This window comes from Lupinus angustifolius, chromosome LG01, assembly GCF_001865875.1.
Source record: "Lupinus angustifolius cultivar Tanjil chromosome LG01, LupAngTanjil_v1.0, whole genome shotgun sequence".
Lineage (NCBI taxonomy): Eukaryota > Viridiplantae > Streptophyta > Magnoliopsida > Fabales > Fabaceae > Lupinus > Lupinus angustifolius.
This window is the reverse complement of record NC_032009.1, coordinates 33,240,338-33,253,379: the sequence shown is the minus strand read 5'-3', so window position 1 is coordinate 33,253,379 and position 13,042 is coordinate 33,240,338. Positions and strand designations below refer to the sequence as shown.

At 37.0% G+C, this 13,042-nt stretch overlaps 1 protein-coding gene across 1 annotated transcript in view; it reads left to right on the top strand.

Moving 5' to 3' along the window:
• LOC109361298 (COP9 signalosome complex subunit 2) overlaps nt 2,311-13,042 on the top strand; it is a 12,770-nt gene continuing 2,038 nt past the window's right edge. Inside the window, exons 1-6 of the mRNA XM_019606732.1 lie at nt 2,311-2,500; nt 3,587-3,679; nt 4,953-5,031; nt 10,753-10,993; nt 11,078-11,152; nt 11,273-11,407. Coding sequence (XP_019462277.1) covers nt 2,491-2,500; nt 3,587-3,679; nt 4,953-5,031; nt 10,753-10,993; nt 11,078-11,152; nt 11,273-11,407 — 633 coding nt within the window. The 5' untranslated portion in view covers nt 2,311-2,490. The remainder of the gene's footprint in view (nt 2,501-3,586; nt 3,680-4,952; nt 5,032-10,752; nt 10,994-11,077; nt 11,153-11,272; nt 11,408-13,042) is intronic.

Sequence of the window (13,042 nt, the reverse complement as noted above, 5' to 3'; positions counted from 1 at the left end):
TTGGGCGAGCGTACTCTCGCTTGGGCGAGCGTACTCTCGCTTGGGCGAGCGTACTCTCGCTTGGGCGAGGTACTCTCGCTTGGCGCAATAGAAGACAATGCTTATGTTTAGTTCTCGCTTGGGCGAGGTACTCTCGCTTAGGTGCAATAGAAGACAATGCTTCTATTTAGTTCTCGCTTGAGCGAGGATACTCTCGCTTGGGCGAGAGCATAGCGACAGAACACGAACATGGCAGTTTCTACATCATTTTTTCCCGAAAAACCACCAAAAATAAAAGAACACCATAAAAAATCATTGATTCAATTTCGAATCTGTATATATGCACATGGAAAACAATGAATTTCTATCCTAATCAATCCATGGCATAGTTAAATCATCAAACCCTAAATCAATCCAAATTTTGGGGAAGAAAAGGAAATACTTCAGAAGACCAAATTTCACACATGAATCAAATTAGGGTGGCTCTAATACCAATTGTTGGATTTCTCTAAATAATCCCTTAAATTGAATGCGGAAAACCTAATGATCAAGGCTTTGTTCCTATAACAAAATGTTTATGCCCATACATAAACCCAAATGGAACAACCCCGATCTAGACCGAAGAAACCCCAATTGATTTCATAGTGAAGAAGAAGAGCATACATTGATTAGCCATTTGGAATTTCAAGGGTACGTGGGTATGAAGATCTTCTAGATGATAGAGTCTGATGGTTTTCCTTCTATTTCTCTAGAGGGGAATGAAAAGCCAAGGAGAGCTTGAACCTGATAGAATTGTGATGGGTGTTGATCCCTTATGGACAACTCCTTATTCATCCACCTTTATTCTTCTCAGTTACTCAACTAAACCTATTGCTCTACAAATAGGGATCATAACCCATAAAAGTAACCGTAGCGGTATCTACACTTATAATATTTCATGACACATATGCCCTTAGCCACCAAATTAATTCTTGAAGACCATTTTATATTTGGCTAATTAAATAATGTCCATAACACAATTATAGAATTATATTTGTGACCCATAAATTGTCAGAAATTCTAACAAGAGTGAGAAATAAAGAAAGTAAAACAACCCCACAAAACAAAACAGTAAGAAATAAAGAAAGTTAAATAATACGAAATAGTGATTCTGTTATGGAGATGAAAGGATGAGGAGATGGATCAGCGTGAGTGAAATTATGGTTTCAGAAGGGAGTAGAGAGGGAGGAAAATGAGTTTTATGGAGTTATGAAGGTAAGTGGTGATAGAGAAGGAGGAAAGGGAGAGTTATGAGGAGTGAATAGAGCTTGGTGGTGATAAAAGGTGGAGGAAAATTTGGGATTGATGATGTGAAGAGTTATAAAGTTTGGTGGAGGAGTAAAAATGAGGAGAAATGTAAAATTATGATGGGGTAAAATGGGAAGTGAAAAAAAGAAGCTAACAAACAATAAACCAACCCATGATTTTGGAGTTTATAATTTTCGCTTATTTTAAAAAAAAAAAAATTGAGTTTGTAATTTCATTTGGTTGCCGAACATACATAATTTATATTTTCAACTTATTTTTTAAAAAATAAGCAAAATCTACCAAAAAAAAAAAAGCTATACTAAATATGAGTGGAAACCTTCAATCACATAAAAGTGTACCATTCCATATGTCATTATTTATGATTGGTCAAAAAAATATTTAATCATTAATTTTTTAACTTAAATGTATTTTTTTCAATCAATCACAAATAATACCATATAAAGTGACATACTTTATGGTACGACAAATATGCTCTCACTAAACATGGCTTATAGAAACATGTAAAACAATAGTTTGTGCCTTTATTCATAAATAAATACTAAGGATATTAGGACACTTTTATGATTTTATTTTTTATCTATACTATATATAAAGTCAAAACTTGAAATAACTTCTCATGGTATAATTTTCATTTCCTATATTGTCCTTAACATTATTTAATTTTTACAAAAAAACTATATAATCCTAAACAACTACCATCAATACATTAATTAATCATATGTCTCACCTTAAATTAAACATTATCGTAAAACAAAAAAAAATAATATAAAGTACACCAAACACAAAAATACATTTTAATTAAAAAAAATGAAATATATAAAAATTGAATATATAATATCACAATATTCACCATTAGGCACGAAATTTCTGTACATGCTATTATGTGTATTTTTTAGTTGAATCTTATAAGGAATGAAATAAAATATTTGAAAACCATCATATAATAAATTTCTTTCATTTTTCTATAAAGTTCAATGTGTGGACTTTAATTTAAAAAACTTTATTTTCCTCTTAAAACAAAAGAAGAACAGAACTCTATTTCCCAGAGAGAATCTTGTTCCTCACCTATTTTCCCTTTCCTCTCCCTTCTTTACTCCCTCATTCGATTTTTATACCAAACACCAACTAGTAGTTTCACGACTCACTGATTCCTACTATCAAAACCCTAACTCGAACCTCTCAACTCATCCCGTTCAACACATCATGGCTTCGGGTACGACTGTTCTCCTTCTCCTTCTCATCATTCACGTTTCGTGTGCCCTAGCAATTATCTCACTCTTGTTTAGTTCTTATGCATGATTGATTCCGTTATTTTTATTGCCCCTGTTTTGATTTGATGAAACTTGAAAATTCGAACCGTTCTTTAATTACATGCGTGATTTATTCGATGCGAATTTTTAACTGAAGTTGCTCACTCTGTTGTTCTAGAATGTGTCTGTAAGTCCGTAATCGATGATAAATTGACAACGTGTTGATGTTTTTTGTCCATGTATTTGTGTTCATAACAATGTTGATTTTAGTTTTTGGGAAACCTAATTTTGAAAGAAAAAAAGTGAATGAGTGTAACGAGGTTTTCTGTTTTTTTGTATGTTTCAGTGTTTTGTAGGTTGTACTAGGAGACAATGCACCTGCTTATTGGTTATATACTTAGGGTTCGTTTGTTTAGGAAAATCACTTCTGACATTCATTTTTGTTTGGTTGAGCTTTAGGAGAAGCCTTTCTGCAAAATTGATTTTGGAGAATCACTTTTTTTGAGAACGTAAACAAATGGACTGTTAATCATCATTTATTTACACTTCACCAACATGCCTAGAAGTACAAAAATAGTAACAACAATAGGATCTTACTCTTATCCCACTACGTGGGGTTTTCCTATGTCGAGCTTTGATGCAATATTCAATAACAAGTCCAACACTTGGATAAAAGTGAGGGTTGTGTTGGGAAGATGCCAATCAACTTAAGTTTGTTGAATTTTTAGGGCGTGAGTACATGATACATCTATGTTTATTTTTTCTTATTTTTGTGAAGTGATGTGTCTAAAGTGTGTCTGGCAGATCACCTGAATGAAATGTTCAAATTATAGAATGAAAAAAATAGGGTAATTGAGTGGCCGTTCTTTGCCTCAATGGTTTGATGGTTATCCTTCATTGATTATTCACATTTCATGACATGGAAGTCAAAATATCATCTAATATTGACTTTTGAGGTTTGGTTTGAAAAAATGTAATCATGATGGATGGTTTCACTTTTATCAATTGACTTCAACACATTGAGTGTTTTCGTCTGTGTTACCGTGTAGATGCTGATATGGAGGACTACGGGTTTGAGTACTCAGATGAGGAGCAAGAGGAGCAAGATGTGGATATTGAGAATCAATATTACAATTCGAAAGGTATTTCCAACAAAATTACTAGTTTTGCTTCTTTTTTAGCATTTATGAATTAGGAGAAGTTTGCTTACTTCGATATTTTAGCATTGAATTTGAGAATTAGATCACATCCCAAACTACTACAACAACAATCAAGTCTTTTCCCCATTAGGTGGGGTCAGTTACATGGATAAAACGACATCATAGTGCTCTATTATAAATCATGTGTATTGACAAAACATTAATCTTCAAGTCTTTCTTAATCATTTTGCCTATGTTTTTTCTTGCTCTCCCTCAAGGAGTTGAACTAGCCTCCATTCTTGTATGATTGACCGGAGATACCTAAATCTTGTTACTTATGGTTATGTGGTATGATATGATCCTCAATCATTATCTTTGCAGTAGAATTTGTCCACCTCTTTCTAAACTTACACTCCATATACACTATCTTACTTCGACTTATATGAAATCTATGTGCTTTTAAAGTTTGTCTCCACATTTCTAGCTTCCCATTTAATTCCTCTCTCGAGTCTCCCATTAAGATAGTGTCATCCGTAGAAAAGCATGCATTGTGGCACTGGTTCTTGGATATGCTCAGTTTGTACATCTAAGACTAATGTAAACAAGTAGGGGCTTAATATTGACCCTTGGTATAGTCCTATGACAATAGGAAAACTTTCTTAGACCCCGTGTTCTCATGCTGGTCTTGACCCCTTGTACATATCATTGATTGCTTGAATATAGGCAATTCGAACATTTTTTTTCCTCTAGAGCTTTCCATAAGACTTCTCTAAGAACCTTATCACACGCCTTCTCCAAATCAATGAAGATAGTGTGCAAGTCCCTTTGGTTCCTTTAATATCTTTCCATCAATCGCCATAACAAGCATATAACCTCCATGTGGTTGACCTCCCTGGCATAAGATTAAATTGATTTCAGTGATATTCATCTCTTGTCTCAATTTTCGCTCAAGTATCCTCTCTCATAGCTTCATAGTGTATGGATCAATGATGTGACATCCCAAACTAATTTGTTCCAATTTAAAATCAGTGTTCGGTCATTTCACAACTCTGCTATGTTTGGATTTAAAATTATCTTGTTGATTTGGATTTATTTATGCTATGTTTATATCTTTTGGAAATAATGTAAAAAGTGACTTGTTAAATAATTCAATTTCAAGCATTTAAAATTCTTTTCCAAAGTTGCAAGATTTGATTTTTCATAATTGTTGTTCAAGGCTGGTTGATCTAATTTCCGCACTGACTCCTTAGGACAATGTCATTCTGTTTGTATATAGGTTTGGTTGAAACTGATCCAGAAAGTGCACTAGCTGGTTTTGCTGAGGTCGTGCAAATGGAACAAGAAAAGGCAGAATGGTAAGAACTCTACTCTCTTGAGAGATTCGTAGTAAAAAAGATATAGATGTTGATAAGCACTGGTATCAATATGTAAGAAATTTAGACTAAGGAAGTGAAAAGAAATGCCGCTAACCCACGATCAATGAAATTCGTGGTAGGGTTCTAATGATTTTATTGAGAAAGAAGTAGAATTACAAGAAGGTGATGAAAGAAACACAGAAAAAGGATCCCTTGATCCTTCCCTAACTGATTCTACAATCAGTTTCCCACTATTTTCTTAACTACCCAACCCCTTTAGCCTCACCTTCTATTCATAGGTATCTAACTACTAACTACCAAGGGTGAGGAGGAAAAGTTGGTTATTTAACAACCAAACCTTCCTCTTGCCCCTTTTATACACATGTTTAATTTCAGGTTTGGCCTTAGCCTTATCAATACCCTCCTCTAAACTTTTTAACTTGTCCTCAAGTTGGAATTGAGGAAAAGTCTCTTGTAGAGTGGTAGCTGACTCCCATGTGCTATCATGCTCAGGGAGATTCTGCCATTTTGTCAAGATCTCCATCCCCCCTTGCTCATTCTGTCTATAATCTGTGATGTCCTCTGGACTCACCTCTAACACCATGTCCTCATTCAACATAGGTGGTAAGGGTTGAGGCTGCTGATGAGGTTTAAGAGCCCTTTTCAGTAGAGAAACATGAAAAACTAGATGAACTTTAGTTCCAGCAGGTAGGTCCAACTGATAGGCCACCTCCCCTACTCTTTGAAGTATTTGATAAGGTCCATAATACCTAGGAGCTAGTTTGGCATAAGGCCTAGTAGCAATGGATTTCAACTTATAGGGCTGCAACTTGAGGAACACCCAGTCTCCTACCTCAAACTCCACTGTTCTTTTATGTTTGTTAGCTACTTGCCTCATCAAATTCTGTGCCTTAGCCAAGTTAGTTTTCAGTTCTTCTAGTATCCCATCCCTTTCCTTAAACATCTGATTGACTTCTTCTACTCTGGATGGCATTATTCCTGCTTTTATCAACACAAGGGGCTCTCTCCCATACAAGGCTTTGAATGGAATCATTCCAGCTGAACTGTTGTAGTTGGAATTGAACCAAAATTTTGCCCAGTGCAACCAATTCACCCACTGCTTAGGCTTAGGACCCACATAACACCTTAAGTAAGTCTCTAGGCACCTGTTAGTCACCTCACTCTGCCCATCTGTTTGAGGATGGTACGAAGTGCTCATCTTCAACTGTGTACTAGCCAATTTAAACAACTCCTTTCAGAAATGGCTTAGAAACAGAGGATCCCTATCTGAAACTATGGATTTAGGAAATCCATGTAGTTTAACCACTCCCTTCAAAAACACAGCAGCTACATCTTTGGCTGAATAAGGGTGCCCTAATGCAAAGAAGTGAACATACTTAGTAAGCCTATCCACCACTACATAGATAGTATCCTTACCTTTGGTTCTAGGAAGGCCTCCTATAAAGTCCATTGAGAGATCCATCCATATCTGTTGAGGGATAGGTAGAGGTTGCAATAACTCTGCAGGTGCCAAAGTGGAACGTTTATTCCTCTAGTAGATGTCACATTTTTGTATGAAGGTTTTGATATCTGTTCTCATCCCCTCCCAGAATAAAAAGCTTGCAACCCTCTTGTAAGTTCTTAGATAAATAGAATGCCCCCCTACAAGGGTCTCGTGGCATTCAGAGAGAATAAGGGGAATCTTGTTAGAATTCCTTGACAAGACCAATCTGTTTTGGTAGTATAGAACCCGTTTTTTAAATTCAAACCCTGGGTGGCTAGTAGAAGATACCATCAGGTCTTGCATCACCTGCCTCCACTTAGGGTCCAATTGCAACTCTTCAACCCAGCCTGCAACCTCCTTATTAGTTACTATGGTGATAACAGTATACATGAGTCTCATAGACAAAGCATCAGCAACAAAGTTCTCACTTCCTGGTTTGTACTGAATTTCAAAGTCCAAACCTATCAATTTCACAGTCCACTTAAATTGTTCATCTGAAAATAATCTATGATCTGTTAGGAATTTTAAACTTCTCTGGTCAGTTCTAATTACGAAATGTCTGTCCATGAGGTAATGCCTCCATTTCTGGATAGCCTGCACCAATGCCATCAGCTCCCTCTCATATACTGATCTTTGTTGGGCCTTTGGAGATAACCCCTTGCTCCAGTAGGCCAAGGGTCTCCCCCCTTGCATCAATACAGCCCCTAAACTCTTGTTGGAAGCATCAGCTCCCTCTCATATACTGATCTTTGTTGGGCCTTTGGAGATAACCCCTTGCTCCAGTAGGCCAAGGGTCTCCCCCCTTGCATCAATACAGCCCCTAAACTCTTGTTGGAAGCATTAGTCTCCACTCCAAATTCCTTGTTGAAGTCAGGAACAACAAGCATAAGTAACTCAGTCATAACCTCCTTCTTCTCAAAGACAGAGTTGGCTTCATCTGACCAAGTGAAAGCTTCCTTCATGAGCAAGTTAATGAGGGGTCTAGCAATCCTGCCATAATCCTTTACAAACTTCTTGTAATACCTTGTAAGTCCTAAGAATCCCCTTAACCCCTTGATATTGGTTGGCACTGGCCAGGTCTTCATATCTTCTACCTTGGAACTATCAGCAAATACCCCCGGCTGAAATAACATGTCCTAAGTATTCAATACTGGTTTGGCCAAAGCTACATTTGTTTGGATTAGCCTTGAGGGCATTCTTCATCAATAGGGCTAGAACTACTTCCAAATGGTGCCCATGGGAAGTCAAATCAGGGTTGTACACTAGAATATCATCAAAGAACACCAAGGTGAATTTTCTGAAGTATGGCCTTAGGATGTCATTCATGAGGGCCTGGAATGTTGAAGGAGCATTAGTTAGCCCAAAGGGCATAACTAAGAACTCATAGTGTCCCTCATGAGTTCTAAAGGCTGTTTTCTCCACATCTTCTGGCTTATTCTAATCTGGTGATATCTAGACTTCAGATTCAAATTAGAAAACACCCTAGATCCACTCAATTCATCTGATAATTCTTCAATGAGGGGAATAGGGAATTTGTTAGGGATGCTACCTTATTGAGAGCTTTGTAGTCTACACAAAACCTCCAGCCTCCATCCTTCTTCTTCACCAGAATTATAGAGCTAGAGTAGGGGCTAATGCTAGGCCTGATAACCCCAGCTTCTAACATCTCAGCCACCAATCTTTCTACTTCTGATTTCTGATAGTGATGGCATCTATAAGGTTTGATATGAGGAATTTCTACTCCCTCCTTGAGGTGTATGGAATGGTCCTGCATTCTGGTAGGAGGTAGACCCTAAATATCTTGGAAAACTGGGTGAAATTGTTGCAACACTCCTTCCAAATCTGGTGGTATTGGTCTCTCTGCTCCAGGTCTATTAGTATCATCACAATGCAACAATAGGCCCTCACCCCCCTTTCTTAAGATTTGCATAAAAGCTCCCAACAACAGTTCTGCTTTAGTCATAGCAGGGTCCCCCCTCTGTAGTAATGACTGAGCTCTCCTTCTGGACATATAATTTCATCTTCCCAAAGTCAGCCTGTACTTCTCCCAAGCTGGCTAGCCAGTCCAACCCAAGCACCACATGCACCCCTCTTAGAGAAAACAAATAGAAATCTTGAATTATCTCTAGTTGTTGTAAGAGGATCTGAGTTGGGCACATTTACCTTGACATTGTATATGGTGCCCATCTCCTACTTCCACTACATAAGCTTGAGTCTTCTCCACACTGAGTTTCAGGGTATCTACTAGTTTTTTTGATATGAAATTGTGGGAAGCACCATAGTCAATCATGACTGCCACTGGATAGTCTCCCACTAAGTCCCCTTCCTTCCAGGACTTGGTTGAAGTCAGCCCCTTCATAGAATATAGGGACAGCTGCAAGGAGTTGAAGGATTGCAGCTCTGTCTCTACCTCTTCCCCTTCCTCACTCTCTTCCTCCTCAGCCATCAATAGCATGCTCAACTGTTTATTCTCACACTTATGTTCTCTGGAGAATGGTTCATCACACCTAAAGCACAAGCCCTTCTCTCTTTTTTCCCTCATTTCTGCACTAGATAACCTCTTGTACTCCCCTAGGCCTCTGGAATTGCTATTCTCAGGAGTAATCCTTTGATTTCCCTGTACACTGAAGCTACCCGCAAATGATCCTTCTTTCCTACTACTATTTGTTGAGGAGGGGTCCAAGGTACCTTGTTGTAAGAACTTCCCCGATTTGACCCAAAACTTTTGGAATAACTCATGTGAGTCCTCTTTTGCACAACTACATTCTTCTGTTCTATGAGTATAGATTTATGGATTACCTTCTGTAAGGATTCCAGTTCATAAAGCCTCACCTCCACCCTTAGCTCCTCTTTGAGGCCATTTAAAAATACCCCTCTAAGGAACCCCAGATCTTTATCCTTAAGAGCTCCCGTATATTTCTCAAATTCATCAACATGTGTCTCAACACTTCCTTCCTGCTTCAATGATAACAACAACTCAAAGGGATTCTGCACCATGGAAGGTTGGAATCTCCTAACCACAATTATTTTAAAACTGTCCCAAGAGGGTGAAGGGTTGCATCCCTTCTACCATTAGTACCAACTGAGTGCCCTACCTTCTAGTGCCACCATAGTTGCTCTCATCTTCTTAGCTTCACTAATAGCCCTCATCGAGAAGTATCTCTCCAATTTCTGCACCCACCCATAGGCATCTTCTCCCATGAATATCGGAATCTCGAGTTTCCTCCACCTATCTTGACCAGGGTTCAATTTGTAACTGTCAACTTCATTTTCATTGCCTCCCCCCGTGGAATTCTCACCTGAATTCACCCCTAATTTGGTAGCAATGGCAGCCAACAATTCCTCCGTCTTCTTGGTTCGAGCTTCAGTCAATTCCAACCTCATTCGTAATTCTTCCCTTTCTAGCATCCAACTCTCATTATCCTTCGCCATGCCTCGTGTGGAAACCACGCGATGAAACCCTATCAGCGGCGGTGGTGATTCTCCCAACAAGCACCAAGATGGTGCTCTGATACCAGTGATAAGCACTGGTATCAATATGTAAGAAATTTAGAATAAGGAAGTGAAAAGAAATGCCCCTAACCCATGATCAATGAAATTCATGGTAGGGTTCTAATGATTTTATTGAGAAAGAAGTAGAATTACAAGAAGGTGATGAAAGAAACACAGAAAAAGGATCCCTCAATCCTTCCCTAACTGATTCCACAATCAGTTTCCCACTATTTTCTTAACTGCCCAACCCTTTTAGCCTCACCTTCTATTTATAGGTATCTAACTACTAACTACCAAGGGAGAGGAGGGAAAGTTGGTTATTTAACAACCAAACCTTCCTCTTGCCCCTTTTATACACATGTTTAATTTTAGGTTTGGCCTTAGCCTTATCAGATGTTGTAGCAAAAAAATGTGCAAGTTGTATTTGACAATTTAATGGCATTATAATTGTGTGTGTTCTGTAACTTATTTTATCATTATTAATTTGATGATCTGGCACTGTTTGTGTTTCTTTTCATTTCTTTTTTAAGGCAAGACTGTTTCTCTTTCCTTCTAGTTGAGTAGTACATAATGATATTTAATTAACACAGATAATACATTTGTCTAATCATGTGTCCTTGTTTTTTTACTCTTTAATGCAATACATAGCCAAATTTGTCTTACAATCTCTTCAAAGTGATAAGAAACTACTACATACGACATTCATTTATTTTTAATTTTACCAGGGGATTCAAGGCTCTAAAACAAACTGTCAAGCTCTATTATCGACTTGGAAGGTATAAAGAGATGATGGAAGCCTACAGGGAGATGTTGACTTATATTAAGTCAGCTGTGACGCGTAACTATAGTGAAAAGTGCATTAACAGCATCATGGACTACGTCTCAGGTTCAGCTAGCCAGAACTTTGCCCTTCTGCAGGAATTCTACCAGACAACTCTGAGTGCTCTTGAAGAAGCAAAGAACGAGGTCAATCCAATGGAGATTATCTTTGTTATGACTTATCCCATGCACTTGATCTTATGTTTATATTTTATCTTTCTCATTTTGTAGAGATTGTGGTTTAAGACAAATCTGAAGCTTTGTAAGATATTCTTTGATATTGGTGAATATGGACGGATGAATAAGGTAATATGTTCTTTTTGGTGCAACGGTGTAACTTACAATCCAACATAATTTGAATGCCTGTGTGATTCTTTTGGTATCTACTAGTGTTTAATAATTTAATGGTTTGTTGGACTCTGTCAGATCCTGAAGGAACTTCACAAATCTTGTCAAAGAGAAGATGGCACAGATGACCATAAGAAAGGAACCCAACTTTTGGAGGTTTATGCTATAGAAATTCAAATGTACACCGAAACCAAGAACAACAAAAAACTCAAGGTCAGCATTTGTTTCAGAAAATTAATTCGTGTTTTGGAAGTTGCATGAGTGCATTTTAACTTTTAACCATTTATCAGACTTTTCTTACTGCTTTTCGAATAACAAAAAACACAAATTCTCAATTAATAAATTTGCTTGTTAATTATATTCAAATGAATTAACTGTATCTATCTACAATAAACGATAGAGTCAAGCACATTGATACCCTCAGTACTTTGTATTGAAGATTATCATAGGCTGTTTGACACATTTTCATATATTTTCTTTTAGATTCTCTAGGTATTAAATTGTTCATATAATTTCCTTGCTTTTATTGTGGAGTTTTAGATTGGTGAATATAAAATGCCTTCTTCATTGATATATTCTTTTGCTTTCCCTTCACTGAGAGAAGGGGGATTATCTTCATATTTCTTAACTTCAAAATACTGAAATTGGATGAAAATCACAGAGAATCATCTGTTTTAATTGGCATCTGAGGTTTATTATCTGTTGAAAGATTATGTAAATGAATTGATATATGTGCAGTGAGGTGTAGAGCTGATTACTGATTCTTAAGCAAATTAGGGGCTGTGATGAGGATGACTTTTTTGATCACAACTCTGACATTGATAATTGAGCTGTCATGACCTAAATAAGGCGGTGTTTGGTATAAGGAATGTTTTTTAGCACATTCTTCGGAATGTGGTGCCTAGGTAAGTTACATTCCTATAAATAATCCATGTTTGGTTGATATCAAACATTCTCAGGAATATGATTGATTTTTAAAAAATGCCTGACTAACAAGATAAGTGGGTGGAAGGAGAAAGGCACATAAGTCATTTTACACAAAAATTGACATTCCCACCTTCATCTTTTAATATTCCTGGCCATGTTACTTTCCTTGGCCTTTTTTTTCATATTTCTACCAAACATTGGCATCTCACATTCCCTAGTGAGGTTCTCATGAAGGGCAAAACATTCCTCGTACAAACCACTACTTATACAAGTCTTATCATTTTTAAATTGTATGATATAAATAAATTCTATTTGGGTTTATCTATGATCTCTGATTGATTTTCTAAGCAAGAAAGCAATTATATTTTCTGTTTTCATCTCTTCCTTCCATTTTCTCTCTTGTCTTCTCGACCTCCTACCTTTATGGTTTTTACATTTCACTTTCTGTTGTTCATTTGTGTAATTCTTTCGAGTCTTCTATTTTAGTGTCTTTCTGTGGGATGAGAAAGCAAGTGTGGGGAAGGGAGATCCTAAAAAGGAGAAATGACTGATTTTAGTGAAAGAAAAAATAGAGGAATGACACAGAAAAAAATAGCTGGGGTTATTTGCTTGTATGATGTCGCATTGTAGATCATCATCTAGCTGCCTATTTAAAATTGTATGTTATTCCAAAAATCTTGATAAAATAAAGGATATTTTGAACTCATCACATTGGGTAAGGAACTTTTGTAGCTTTGTCTGATGTTTTCATGTTTCATGGTTGTCTGTTGCACATAACATGGTAAAATATACCGGCCTTACTATAGAGTTTGTACATAATTGCTTGCTGGCACTAGAATGACTACATGATATTGTTGTTTTGGTCATTTACTCATGTAAATCAAGTTATTACTTTAGTGCATCCTGTAATCTGTGACCCCC